General features: G+C 34.2%; 1 protein-coding gene and 1 non-coding gene across 5 annotated transcripts; both read right to left on the reverse strand.

Annotated features, from left to right (window-relative positions):
- Positions 1-1,207: 1,207 nt before the first annotated feature.
- Positions 1,208-14,475, reverse strand: ctdsp2 (CTD (carboxy-terminal domain, RNA polymerase II, polypeptide A) small phosphatase 2). Of its 4 annotated transcripts, none has more exons than XR_012398224.1 (7): positions 14,077-14,475; positions 9,298-9,449; positions 8,386-8,487; positions 8,150-8,206; positions 4,633-4,725; positions 4,343-4,521; positions 1,208-2,350 (listed from the first exon to the last, which is right to left on the reverse strand). XR_012398224.1 is itself a non-coding variant. In NM_199544.1 (7 exons), exons 1-7 carry the CDS (start codon positions 14,135-14,137, stop codon positions 2,225-2,227), a joined length of 777 nt encoding a protein of 258 aa, NP_955838.1. In that variant the 5' UTR covers positions 14,138-14,435; the 3' UTR covers positions 1,212-2,224. The 4 variants fall into 4 exon arrangements, 2 of the variants coding, with proteins under 2 accessions (XP_073794116.1, NP_955838.1); XR_012398226.1 differs by having other exon boundaries at positions 4,343-4,547; NM_199544.1 differs by having other exon boundaries at positions 1,212-2,350; positions 4,343-4,528; positions 14,077-14,435.
- dre-mir-26b (microRNA 26b) lies at positions 7,464-7,560 on the reverse strand. The gene has a single exon (NR_030031.1). It is a non-coding gene; the product is annotated as a microRNA 26b (primary transcript).
- Positions 14,476-15,297: the final 822 nt, after the last annotated feature.

Genomic DNA, 15,297 nt, shown 5'->3' on the forward strand with positions numbered 1-15,297 from the left:
TAGGGTTTCATCGTTCAAAATTGGTTACATGGAATTATTTGAATGCCTTTTACATGCTGTTTGAATAATTCCTGCAGCTGTTTATTAAAGGGATAATTCACCCAACAATGATCATTCTGCCATAATTTACTCAACCTTCCCTTGTTCAAAACTTATTCGAGTTTCTTCACAAATATTTTTATTTTTTAATGTTCGTTGCTTGGACCCATTCACTTCCATAGTAATTAAGAGACTCACTTCCATAGTCAATCGCAAAAATCCTTAAAATGCTCCCTTTTTACCTTTATTCATTTATTTGTTTCTGTTTTTTTTCCTTATATGACTCTGTCTTCTTTTCTATGTTTAATCTTAATGCAATCTCTACATCTTTATGTATTTGTTTTCCTAAAATGAATGTACAACTATACAAATAATAAACCGTTGTAAAACTAAATCTGGACTGCTTCATTATTAGGGTGTAGGGGCCACATTTACACAGATATAACTGTTAATATTCCATTAGGTAGATACATATATATTACATTTATAGGTATAATTATACTTCTAGGTATTAACTTTGGGGCCCCCAGATTTCGCTTGCCTTGCTTGTTGGATAAATCCACACGTGCCCGCATCCAGCATTTTTTAAAAGTGTTTTCTTTTGTGTTCAACAGAAGAAACTCCTAAAGGTTTAAAACCACATGAGCAAGAATAAATAAGTTTTTTGTTTTTTTTTTTGAGTGAATTATCCCTATAAGAATAATAGCTTATAATAGCTCAAGACATGACACAAAGAGGAACATGCATGATGTTGAGACAAATTTAGTCATCAACACAAAAGTCAAAAATATGATAACACAGGCCTTGTTCAGGGCACATTTTAGAACCGAAAGGCGACTTTACAAAAATCATGGCCATCTTTTGAATGTTTTTGCTACAGTTGAAACTCATAAAATAAACATGATGGTGATTAAATAATACAAGATGGAGAATCTGAATTTACAGTATAGGTGTTATTTTTTCATCTAGGCATGTATTTTGGAGGCACCAGATTTTCTCTTACCTTGCTTATTAAACAAATACACCTCTGTCATCACCAAACATTCTTCAAAATGTCTTCTTTTGTTTATAACCACATGAGCAAGAATACATGAGGTAGTTTTATATTTTTAAGTGAACTATACCTTTAAAAATAATAGCTAAAGAGACGATACAAAGAGGAGAAATGCATGTTGCACAGAGAAAAATTTATTGTCATCAATACAAAAGTCAAAAATATGATAACACAGGCCTTATCAGGGCACATTTTAGAACAGAAAGGCAACACTTTGTTGTGTCTATAAAAATCATGGCCATTTTTAAAATGCTTGTGCTACAGTAAAAACAACTCATAATAAAAACATGATGGTCTTTAAATAATACACGATGGAGAATCTGATCTGCATCAGAGATGGACATTTCAAGTTCAATTCAAGTTCGACCAAATATACAAATAAGATGAGAAAACACACAAGTAAATTGTCTGCAGAAATACAGCAGAGAGACTGAACTAGATAAATCTCTTTGGTTCATTCCGTGGTGTTAATTCTGCTTCCCATCAAGTACACTTGAAGCAGAGATAAGGCCACTTTAAGATGAATACAGGAAGTGTCAAGGTATGTATGTAGTCATAATTCACATATAACAGTGTTTTTAAAAAACGATAGTCACCTCAGTGACCGTAGAAAAGTAAACAAGGCCTTGCTTAAATGAATAAGACTCAAGGATGAACGGGTGCTTGGTGTCACATTTGCATTTATGGAAAAAAAAAAATGCATAGCATGACGTGTGATCCAGTTCTCATTTTCTCTGGCCTTTGCTAGAATTGGGAATACACTAAGAAGATGATTATAAATGCTGATAAAAGTGAGGTTGAGTTCAGGTAGATCTTGCATAGAGAGAGCGAGAGACTGGCCTCAAGTCAGTTGTGCGGAGCTGAGTAACAAAATACAGCGGCTTCAGCTTCACTGTTGCGCATTCTGGACTTGATTAGACCCTGTCAAGTGTTTTAATCTCCCAACACATGTCCTTATAAACTTAAAAAATGAATAGAAAAGTAAAAAAGGAATATAAAAATCGTAAATCGTTATTGCAAAAGGCAAGCTCTGGCCTCTGTTTCTTTTTTTCCTCTTGGCTTACCGTTTGCGTTGCTGTTTGAGTCTGATTGGCAGTCAGTGCTACTCAACATGGAGGTTTAGCGTATGGATTATGGAGCCCTGAGTTGTTGGAGTCTGCTGTAGACGTCTTCAGCTTGGCTTAACTCTTCAAATACTGGGATGAGGTGAAGCAGCTCGGTGTCCTCCGAATCGTCAAACCACGACAGTACTGGAACCTGCCGGACAAACACTGGTTATTATAAGCCACCGCTTTAATGGCTAATCATTGTGAGATTATGTAAATCTGCAGGGTTTATGTGTTTTAAAAGCAGGAGGATCATTATATTAGTGCATTTGGTCAATTAAACTGGTGTGTTTAAGATGGAAGTGCAGCAAAATGGTTACATATACAGTGGGAGTGCAAGGTCTGAAATCACTGAAAATGTGGGATTCAAAATTTTAGTTTTTATATATTTAAAAAAAATTGCAATTTGTTTAATAGAGATTTGAACACATTTTTTAAACAAAATAGTTTTAATAACTCTTTCTCATTCTCTTTGTCATGATGCCACTACATAATGTTTGTAGTTATTTTGTTAAATGCCTGTATTCATCTTCAAGTTCAATTAAAAGGCATAACTAGGCTAATAGGGTAAGTCATTGGACAAGTGGTTTATTCTGTAGCCAATAAAACATTATTCTAAATCTAATAAGGGATGAATAATATTGACCTTAACAATTTTTTATTGTAAATATATTTTTCCATTCAGCCAAAATAAAGAGGGTTTTCTCCATTTTAATACTGAAACAAATGTTATTGCTCAGTTAAACTGCACATATGAATTATAAAAAAAAAATGAATATTTCATAGGAGGGTTCATATGTTTGTTTTCACTTTAGATACACATGAATAAAACAAAACTGCTTCTGTTACATGCACTGTAAAAATAGTTGCTGCCCTAAAGTATTTTAGTTGAATCAAATGAACTTTTCTCTAAACTCTAAACATAAATCAAACTGACTTAACAGAATAAGTTACACTTTGTATAACGTAAAAATGCAGATGGAACCTGATTAACTTATTAAAATTAAGTTTAATATAAGTATAACATTTAATATTTAGAATAATAATAATACCTTCTTTTAATACCTGCTTAGCTTCAGTGGGCAACAATGTAAGACTTGCAGAGAGCTAGCTGATTTGTTGTCATGACTTTTGGTCATGTCATTGTTTTTAGAGTGTACATAATGCATATACATAATAATATGCATGTACACCAATGTCTCAACTACTTTGATTAAAAATGATCTCATGATTGTAAAAATACTGTTCATTTAAGTAGTTTTCTTCTCTTGATGATGATGATGATGATTTACCATTTTAGTAGGCATTACAAAATCTAAAGTCTTAAGAATAAAATTCTATTGAGCATTGATTAATCGCATCCAAAATAAAGGTTTGTTTTTACAAAATATCTGTGTGTGAGATGTATGTTTATCATGTATATAAATACACACATTAACATGAAAACAAAACAAAAATATCAACATGGAAACCTAAATGTAAATATAATCTGTTATATGCATATATATTTGATCTAAATATACTTTTTTCAAATATATGCAGGCATGTGTGTAATTATATATACATAATAAATATATACCTCATCCCACCCCCCAAACACATACATACATATATGAATACAAACTTTTATTTTAGACGCGACTAATCATTGCCAAGCACAACGCTTTTTTAAACAAAAATTGATAACACTTTAGTTTAGGTCACAATCCATGCTATTTACTACTGGCTTATTGCCTGCCTGTTATTAAGTTATTAACTGTTCATTAGTAGTTATAAAGTATAATCTTATTTTACATCCCTAATTCTACCCAAAACCTAAACCCAAGTTCTACCTTACTAACTATTAATATGCAGCTAATTAGTAGTTCATTAAGCTAGTAGTGTTGGCTATTGGTCTGTTAATAACAAAACTAAAGTGATACCTAAAAATCTTTCAAGAAAATGTATTACTATGGTTTACGATCTATTAATGAATCCCTGCTAAATAATATTATGAATTACTCAACAAAAAAAAACAAAAAAAATCAATTAATCAATAAAAATAACATTTAGGTAGCAGATGGACCCCACTGTATATGTATGTCAAACACATAAGGGTGAATCTACAGGGCAGATAAATAGCAGGAGAGCGAGGGCGACCCACAGCGTTCTCAGGGTGGAAGATGTAGGAGGCAGGAGAGTTGTCCAGGATCAGGGTTTTGTGGAGCTCACGGCCAAGGCGACTCAGGTCTTTCACATAACAGCCTTGATAGAAGACACAAGATTCACGGAAGAGGCGCGTCCGAAACACACCGCACTGATCCAGCAGGTCTGTCACAGGGTCTGCATACTAGCACAGCCGTGGGTTACTACACAACTCTAGAATGCTAGCCAACAAGCATCTAATGAGGGCTTTCTACTCTTATTTTCTACAGGAATGTTATGTTTCCATACCTTAGCAAGGCTAGCAGTGAACAGAACACATTCAAACAGTTCCCCCATCCGCTGGAGAAACTCATCCACGTACGGCCTCTTCAACACATACACCTAAAACACACATGTGCTTGTTGATGTTACTATTCAGATGAAATACACCATTTAGAGCTGCATGATTCTGGATAAACTGACAATTGCATTTTTCTTCCTACATAGAAAAGTATATATATATATATATCAGGGTTCAATGCTAAGGATTTTTTCGACTGGTCCGAGTGGGCCAGTGGTTCAGATTTTTACTTGCCCTACCAAATTTTCACTGGCCCCACCAAAAAAAAAGGGAAGTTAATAGCTATTTTTGCCACATATTTTAAATAATGTGTCAAAAATAAAGTTTATCTAGAATTTCAATACTTAAAAAACATGTTAATAAAAGTGTTTTATAAACAAAAAGAGCAGGGGAAAATGTGGAGGTATTTTATTGTGGTTCGAAATTATTTAACAAAAGGTGGCTGACTTGTCAAACTGATGGCAAACTGTGCAAAACATCACTTTTTTCATTTTATTATCAATTTTTATCACTTTTGTTTGTCGCATTGTTCACGCGTAAATGTCTGCTTCCAAGATGTTAGAAACAGACATTTTCTTTTAGCCTTACAATTTGATCATGCCGCCATGTTGCCGTTTCTTCGCTGTACTGGCTGTTACCAGGTTACGGAAAAAAATTGCATGCTCAAAACATCAAATCAGACAAGAGGAACCAAAAAGCAATATGTTGTTTACGACATCACAGAGAAGGTAGTGTTTAAAGACTAAACTTAAAATGCACGCAATTGACAAATAGTCGCAGACCAATTAAATGTTAGTGTTAAGGCAGCTCTGTCCCAATCGGGCCAGTAATTATCCTGTCTACTGTCCCAAGTCTCTCATGCTGGCCCTGGGCCACCGAGCAGTCCTTATTGTTGTGCCCTGTGTGTTTGTGTGTGTGTGTGTGTGTGTGTATGTATATATATATATATATATATATATATATATATATATATATATATATATATATATATATATATATATATATATATATATATATATGTATATATATATATATATATATATATGTATATATATATAAACTATGTATGTTCATATATAGCCATACATGAATACACATATAATATTAGAGCTATTATATATATATGAACATACATGTACATACTTGTAATTCCAATGGTTGCAAAATATATTGAAAGCAGCCATTTTTGCAATATTTCAAACTATATGTTGCCTGTATGAAATATTTAATATTAATTATTTAATATATGTGAAATCCAAACATGAACTTGTCATATTATATATGACAATATATAATTTATATATAAAATATATATAAAGTATATATTATATATTTATATGTGAGTTGTTTAATTGATTAAAATAGAGGCATTGATGCTGACAAGACAATTAAACTTATCTAGAGATTTATGACAAATAAAAAAATATATTTAATTTATTTGAATAATTCATAGGGGCAATGCTGTGGCGCAGTAGGTAGTGCTGTCGCCTCACAGTAAGAAGGTCGCTGGCTCGAGCCTCGGCTGGGTCAGTTGGCGTTTCTGTGTGGAGTTTGCATATTCTCCCCACGTTCGCATGGGTTTCCTCTGGGTGCTGTGGGTAGGCTAAATAAACCTCTGGGTGAATTGGGTAGGCTAAATTGTCCGTAGTGTATGAGTGTGTATGGATGTTTCCCAGAGATGGGTTGCAGCTGGAAGGGCATCCGCTGCGTAAATATGTGCTGGATAAGTTGCCGGTTTATTCTGCTGTGGCGACCCCAGATTAATTAAGGGACTAAGCCGAAAAGAAAATGAATGAATAAATGAATGATTTATTTTTAAAAATAAGTTTGACGATATGATTCTACTGAACTGCTTTGTTAACATCAGATGATTCATTACTGATGAATCAGCGCTACTGAACAAACATCTTAAATGATTCAATGGCAAATACATTTTTTTAAAAGTCACTTGTCGCCATCTACTGTTGTGAATACAGAACTGATATAGTCATCATTTGATGCATCTAGAACATTTGTATTTATTTCATTTGGTCCAAATCATAAATGAAAATTATATATTTAATCGTGGTTCACTTTGCATTCGCAGCAGTCATTTTAAAGTCCAAACCTAGATTTATAATTTGTGACTGAAAATACTGTGAACATCTAAAACAATGTTGTGCGTCGGGCTGCATGTGAATATTTTATGTGCCTACAGAAGATGTTTTTTTATCAGCTCAACTCATTAATATAAATGTGTTGAGGAGTCAAAACAGCATCAATTAATCATTAATCAGCCACAGAAATCTGCTGCAAGTAGATGTGTTTTATGCATGTATTGAACTGAAATGTGCAACTATAAAAAAACACTGATATGCTTGAGGATTTCTGTCCATTTTGTTGTCACATTTTGTGGTATCGTGACATTTTAGATGTGTTTTGCATATTTTTAATGAACCACATGTTTTAATTTAGCCTAAGCTTAAAAGTGTGAATAAACACATGTGATTTATTCTATTTTGATAGCTACCATAGAAATTAGTGTTTAATCAAACTAATCAAAATAATAACATGCTGACTTTTTCAGAACGATATATATAAACTGCTCTCTGTGTCAGTGTATCAACACAGCACTGAATGACTTTGTCAAAAGTTTAACATATTTACATGAATCATTTAAACAGGGATAATCTTTGATATGTTCATCTTTTAATCATGCAGCTCTAAAACCATTTAAATTCAGTTGTAAATCAGTTGAGGGTACACATTTAAAGTTTTGTTAATGTCCTGTAGTGCTGTTGCTCGTAGCCTCCTCCTGAAACAAGTAACCAAGAATAGGCCGTACTAGTGGGAACTAACCTATCCTGGATTACTTGAACCAGGCAAAGGCCAAATGCAGATTTCCTGTAAAAAACTGATGAGAATGGCAAAATCTTATGGAATATTTACATGCAATATTTAAATCTCCAGTATTTTAGGGCAAGACACTGAGTAAAAAATAAACTAATATTTATCACTGCACTTCTGCACTTGAAACGCACTTTTTAAAAGTACCTTTCAGAAAACAAAATGTACAATGAAAAAGGGAATTTTGTGGAATAACACTTAAAAAAAATAATTTTGTATGAATATATCCTTTGATAAAAGCCTTAAATATGCCTATATAATTTAAAATAATGTTTTGTTGGTGTTTTTTGTGTTAAGTGAAGATAAATTAATTGAAATGTGACAAAACATTTTGTTTTACGATATAGTTTTGATATTTGTGACCAAAATTGGCACATGCATGAAAAAACATGTTTTGCATCTTGTAACTGACTCATGACGTCACTGCACTGCTGAAGTGTCGTTCTCACATCAGTCCAGCAGATGGCGGTCAACATTCACGTTTGAATATGGAACAACATCCCCGCTCTACCCTCTTTTCACACACTGGCAGAGGATTACTGCTGCTTCTCACATACACAAACATTTGTCAGATCTCACCTGGTGTGTGGTCCCCTCAATCTCCACAGGCACAATGAAATCTGCATTGCTTATTGGCTACAAAAACACAATGTGGATATGATTAAAACATTAGTGAGTTGGCGAACTGTTATTAACGTGCAAATGTTACAGTTATTTTACATGTAAAATGTTATATATGCATCTGTTTTGAACTGATCTCTTATGCAGCATGAAACTCTTTAAAATGCCTGATGTGCATGCTCGTGAGTGGTTACCTTAAAGGAGCTGTGCACCAGTGTTTCATCCAGATCTATGACCACACAGATCTTCCCCTGGTCGTGAGAGGTCACTGCTGGCAGCAGACTCTCGCCTGGTATCTGTAGATAACATGCCATTTTTTTTCCACTATTAAAAACATTTGATAGAGAAACTATTTTTTACACTAAAGTTGCTTGTAAATGTCACCAGCAGTTACAAAGAAACAGTAGCATTTTAAATTAAAGTTTTACTGCACAATATTATATAAATTACCAATGTATACATTATATAAAATATCAATATGCTACATATTAATACTATGTAATTCTATGTATGATTAAATATTATTAGTAATAGACAGAAATAGGTAACAGTGTTGTAATTTACAATGTTGTTTTTTGAGGGAATGACGTAAGCAAGTGATCAATTATTAGTACTTGTCACTGATCTAAAATAAACTGAATACACACACACACACACACACACACACACACACACACACACACACACACACACACACACACACACACATATATATATATATATATATATATATATATATATATATATATATATATATATATATATATAAATAATTGTACACATCATAATTAATATAAACATTATATATATAATTTTATATCTATTAATCTGTCTTTGTATATTACTTTAATATTGTTAAATATTATTTTTACTCTTATTTAATATTAATGTGCATTATATGTAAAATTGTAATACATTAAATATTTCTGAATATTATTATTTATTAATCAAACAAATAGAATTAAGTGATACAGTGCTAATTAACAGTGACTGTCAACCAATCCTTGCCACTGATTGTTACTAAACTATATATGTGTAATGTATATTTAAATGTATACAAATTTCAAAAATAAAATGCCAATGCAGATTAATGATTACTATCATACTTTGGCAAAGGTCCCATTGTCCTCAGGCTCTAGCAAGGCATCATGGGTAGGTGAAGTTGGCAGCTGGGCATCTTGAGCTCGAAGGCAACAGATGAGCTTTTTGAAGATATTCCGACTCCCAGGTTTCTGAGGCGAACTTTTATTCACCTGATCTGTTAGAAAACAATACAATTGCTTAATTTGCATCTATTAGTCCCGCTGATAATTGCATTGCATAAACAGGGCATAAAAAAGGCTCATGTTGCATGCTTTATCAACAATTCCACTTGAACCTCACTAAACATCACTGTCAAAACCCCACTCAGAGCACATTATTAATTACTAATATATATTGACAATCAACCACTTGAGTTTGGTAAAACAGACATTCACCCATCAGCTTGATACATTAACATCAACTGTATAAAGCTGGATGGATCTTTTAAATAATTTAGAGAACTGCAATAAAATGTATGTTTTTCGCCAGTAAATGTGGCATCTATCAACTTCAAAATGACCAAATGCTCAGCCGCCCCTTTCCAGAGATGGCACACGTTGCACAGAAAACAGAAAATCTGTTTTAAATAAGACTGCTGGCCACGGCTGGTATATGTTATATAATCTCAGAAGGCGGGAAAGCCCACACATTTCAGCTGTACCTTTGGAGCAAAACATACACACACACACACACACACACGCATGCTGCTCCTGCCATTTCATCACAGGAGAGTCTGGCAAAAACGTACAAACGACACAGACAAAACTGGCAGCCACAGAAATAAGAGCTATGTTTTGTAACACTACCACATCTGTAACCAGATTTGTTGTGCATTACAGAGGGGCTCCTTGCATATTTAGGGGGCTTCTACATACTTGTGCTTGCAAATATTTGCATGTAAGTGAAACATGATTTTGTTCAGACATGCCTGTCGAGATTCCCAAGCAGCAAAATTGGACAAAAGCTATTGCAACATGAAAGTACACCATGCAATGATTAGAGTGTTTTTTATTCTTTTGGTGATGTAACTTTACTGCTAGTAATCATCCCTTTTTCCCCCCTCTCTCTCCCTCAGTTTGACCGTAATGATGAGCAGCGGCTGATCCCAGGCACCTTTTCTCCCTTTGGTTCCCTATGGAGGCTTATATAGCCATAGGAATGATCTTATGTAACATACGAGCAGCATGTACAGCAGAGGGAGGATGAGAGAAAATGGCCTCCTTCGTCATCATTTACTCTGTGCTGTATTTGCCCATCTGTACACTCGCTGATAACGCCCTGCTTAACAAAAGGGACTCAGGAAATGGAGTACAAGGAAAATGTATCCATGAATTCAAATGCACTTTCTTGAAAACATTTGTCACATGTAGATAAAGCAATAATTTCCACCTTTGGTGAGTGGAGTGTAAAGAGTGTTTTGTTAGGGACCGTCAAAGGTTCTGCTGGACGCTGTTAAGTGGTCAGGCTTTCTAGCACTCCTGCTCACATTTAACCAAATGAGTTTTTTTTTTTTTTCCACAAAAGAAGTTTAACTGATGAATAAAAGAAAGGCACCAATTCAAAACCCATCTATTTTTCAAAATAATTAAGATCTCCAAGGCGAATTAAATGGCAAGAATGGATTTGAGTTTCAGGGGATGGTGTGTAACTGGAGTCCAAGGAATCTGTTAGGAAAACAAAAACATGTTCTTGATATTTGTAATCAAACTAGTGGGCAGAATGACTGAGAAATGTTTTTTTTTTTTTTGGATGCATCTGATAATGCACCATAAGCATAGTTTTTGTTGATGCAACGACTTAAGATTTCACCTAAAACAAGTTTTATTGACAACACAATAACTATATGGAGCTTATTTTTAAGCAGTCTGATAGCAAAACATTTCCTAAGCACTAAGGATTATCTAAAACTGCACAAAGTAAATTAAAAAACTTTTATTGTACATTAAAGTTACAAAGTGCTTTTTTGAACCAAACTGATAGATCAAACAATATTTGGTCATTCTGAAATGGTTTACCATAATGTATTGCACATTTTCTGTGCAAACAATTTCACAAATTTCATTGTCTAATTTGACATCAAAGTATAATATTTCATCATTATATTACCCAAACATGCATATTGATTTTTCTTTGTTATGTCTCTTCATTTATTACATTTTTAGACCACACATACGCAGGTACTCAGGCAATGACAAGACATAATAATAGGCATGAGACAATAATTGTTTTAAAGGTATATCGCGGTTTAGAAAAGTCAAGGTTTTAAAACCTTCAAATTTTTCTGTTATACCGTTCCTATGGTATATGTAAGACTTTTTCATTTACATTTTTTTTAGGACAACAGTATCTCCATCTGAAAAGAAGTCCAAAGATTGTGTTTTCAATTGTAAGGAAATATGTGTTTTAGAAACTAATGAAGGCAGTATAAGTTAATAGTATTATTTGAATTATCTAGCCTGACATGTTAACTGTTAAAATATTTTGGAATTGTTTCTCAAAATAACATATATTGTGTTCAAAGGGGAAATAAAGTTTTGTTTTTTACCCAAACAATTAAAAAGAATATATTTGAGAGCGTTAATTACAATACCGCCAAACTGTGATACTTTTATCCAAGGTTATCATACCATCAGAATCTTATACCGGCTTAAGCCGCAGTCATAACAGTCATTACAGTTTTTAACATGTTTCCTTGATTAATTTGAACAGCATCAATCCAGCATATTCAGTTAGATTAATTATTTTAATTACATAAAGTTATATAGGCTTTACATAAAAAAACTTTTCAAAGAATACTGCAAACCTTCTCATCTGGTTAAGGATCAATGGTGTGACATGCCCTTGCGCAGTTATGCAAAATACTTTAGAAAATGCAATTCAAACAGCATGAATACATGGCTTCTGCAATGCTGAATGTTTTCAATTTGTGAACTTTTTTTGTATGTCTTAATGAAAAATCTGTGAGTGGTAAAGCTGTCAGAAGAGTGACAAGAATTTTTTTTAAATAAAAAAGTTTTCTATAGGATGTGCCATAAATAATTATGTATAAACATATTTCTTAAAAATAATATTAATTAAAAAAAAAAAACTTAAGTCAGTGTGGCGCAACATGAAGCAGGAAGCCATTTTGTTGTCCTGTCATAAAACACAAGACCCTTTACACCTGATGACTGTAAATCACAGCCATTTAGTTTGCTAAAAATACTAGATATCTTTTAATTTTAAGCACCTTTGATATTTGTAACTAAAAAAATACATCACATTCTCAAATTGGGAAAACAAGAAAATATTGTTAAATACACTCACGTATGTGAGGTGAAAATAAACAATTTGATGCTTTGACTTGGTTACACCATCTGTTTTACTGAATAATAAAAAAAAATGATTTTCACTCATCATAAGACAAATATTCTCTTACACAGTCTACTGTATGATTTGCACATATATTTTAACACATATACACAAATCAAATTGATTGAACAATATTACACATAACTACTGCACCAATTCACATCCTCATTTCTGAGACTGTCACAAATACAAAAAGTCACACATTGCACTGCATGCCAGCAAATATGAAGCGAGTTCAAGGGGTCTTCAAGGAATTTGTGCACACTCGACTTGGCTGTTTTCCCAACATTATGGCTGCTCGTAAGTCACGAATACAGAGATCGTAAACATCTGTAATAATAGCCTAATTGACACCAGTGCTGTAGAGTCACACTAGAAGGACCGGTGTTTACAAGGCGTTTGCGTCAGCTCTATAATAAGCGCGCAGCTCTGCGCATATTTACAACACACGATAAACACCAGTCCCAACTGCACACCAAAACACCATGAGGACACACACTGGCCCATCAGGTAGTAAGTAAAGGGTTACAACATAGTTACTATGCAATTTTCTGCGTAACAGCGCGACATTTTACTCGTTAAACGTCTAGAAAAGGCCTTCGTGAACCGTTGAGGTTTAAACGTGAGCTCGTCGCGGCAGATGGAGGGCGTGTGCCGAGGGGTGTGTTGTGCATTCCAGCGCGGCACCTTGCGCTCTCCATTAGGCCCGTGTTTTTCCACATTTTAGCTCGATATTTCACCTAGTTTCTCTTCGGTTAGAGTGTGACATTCGCGAGTGTAAGTAAGTTAAGTCAATTAAAAAGGAAATGTTTTACATCACAATCTGCATAACGTTAAAACAAGATGTCGCTTAAATTATACATTAACCAAGACGCTCACAAATGAGGAAACAACACCAAATATATTCGCAGCATTGCTTACAGTATGTTTTCAAGTGCCAAATTGTATTCATTGTGTAAAGGAGCTAGAGTATATAATTAAACATATATAATTATTTAAATTAATAAATACATAATTAATTACACATTACACAATGTTCCCAAATTAATAGAAAAACACAATTTTAACAGAGAGAAAAGCAGTGTCGTCTTTTAGAAATCCTTTTAAAACTGATCACATTACGTAAACATTCAGCAATGCTTGACTGCAACGGAAAAGCGTGTAAATAATACAAATTAAGTTAGGCACAGATTTAAGCCACAAACAAAAGAAAGCGCGTATTTCGTCATACGAAGCGAAATTCTTCGTTAAGTTCCAACGGTCGGAACTTAACGAATTCCGCTCAGAACTGACATGTCAGTCAGCACGATATGACAAATAACTGTCACCGCGAGAGCATCGAACGAGTTCGAATCGCACATCGAAGAGAGTGACGCGAAAATGGCAGACAGAAAATGCGCGATCAGAAAGAGTTGACAGCGCCGTTTAGCAAGTGACAGAGCTTTGCCTACCTGTTTTCGAAGACAACCGAGTATCCTCTCTCTGCACTTGAGTGATGATAGAACTTTCCATCTAACAAACGCACAGCCCTCAACGTCCAACCAACCTTTTCCAGCGACAAACAGTCGGTCCGCATTTAGTGGCATTAAAAGCTAGCGAGGCTTGAAATGAATAATTTCCGTTGGCGCAAACAATCTCAAACCTACAGCGACAAATTATTTTGATATTTATTTATTCCCGCCTTCTATTCTCTTCCACATGGGAGGGGCATGACACTTTGTTGTGTTTTTTCTTATCTGCTATTTTCTAGGCTTCGCGTCTCGGTTTACTTTATCGCTTGTATATTTATCCATAGCCCCCTCTAGTCTAGGTAAAGCCCTCACTTTTTCTCCAACAACATGGAGAATCCAGGCGAAAGAAGAAAAACAACCGAGGACATGGGGCAGGGACGGTTTCAAGTTCCCCTTACTACAGATAAACAACCCCGTAGCTGGGCTATTTCCAAAACAGTATTTCGGGAAAAGACACCACCAATACGATCAGATGTGCCGTTTAAGAAGATAAAACGCTAAAATAGGCGAACATCGACGATTTTTATGTTTTTCCGTGTATTGTTTTGCTTTGGACGGACTCTGAGGGGCGCCTTGAAACAGCTGGTCGTTTCGGATTGGATCTCCTAGAAGTGGGAGTAGCTGAAGCATTCTTCTGTTCTGCACACTCCATACCGAAAACATTCCAGTGCTGGATTTGTCGCAAATCAGTAGTCAGAAGCTGGAGTCGTGTTAAATCTAAATTACACTGTCGGAATGCTAATTTAATAAGGAGGAAATTGTGAAGGAAACGCGTGATGGGCTTGAATTGATAGCATCAGAAAGATACGGTTTAATGGTTTTTCTATTGATCTTCGTCTTCATCATCAATGCGGCATTGATGATGATGATGGTGAGGATTAATTGAGGTTATACATTGAACAGTATCTGTCCGAAATAACTGAATAGCCCAGAAATGATTTGCATTTTTTATCCTAAGAAATATACAAACAAAGTAGGTCTTACATAAGACAAGCATAAAGTAATCAAATCAAATATAGGTGTGAAAAAACAATGTATGGTAAGGACAATTGTACTCTACATAAAAAAATAAATAAGTTAATAAAAAATAAATGATAGAATAACAATTTTTTTTGCAAAAAATACAATTGCAAAATTAAAATGTAAAAAAAGCTAGAATAA

This window comes from Danio rerio, chromosome 23, assembly GCF_049306965.1.
Source record: "Danio rerio strain Tuebingen ecotype United States chromosome 23, GRCz12tu, whole genome shotgun sequence".
Lineage (NCBI taxonomy): Eukaryota > Metazoa > Chordata > Actinopteri > Cypriniformes > Danionidae > Danio > Danio rerio.

Coding starts and splice junctions, on each gene's coding strand:
- ctdsp2 (NM_199544.1), bottom strand. CDS start 14,137: ATGGAAAGTTCTATCATCACTCAAGTGCAGAGAGAGGATACTCGGTTG. Junction 8,207..8,385: donor TGGTGCACAGCTCCTTTAAG/GTAACCACTCAC, acceptor GTGTTTTTGTAG/CCAATAAGCAATGCAGATTT. Junction 4,529..4,632: donor TCACTGCTAGCCTTGCTAAG/GTATGGAAACAT, acceptor CGGCTGTGCTAG/TATGCAGACCCTGTGACAGA.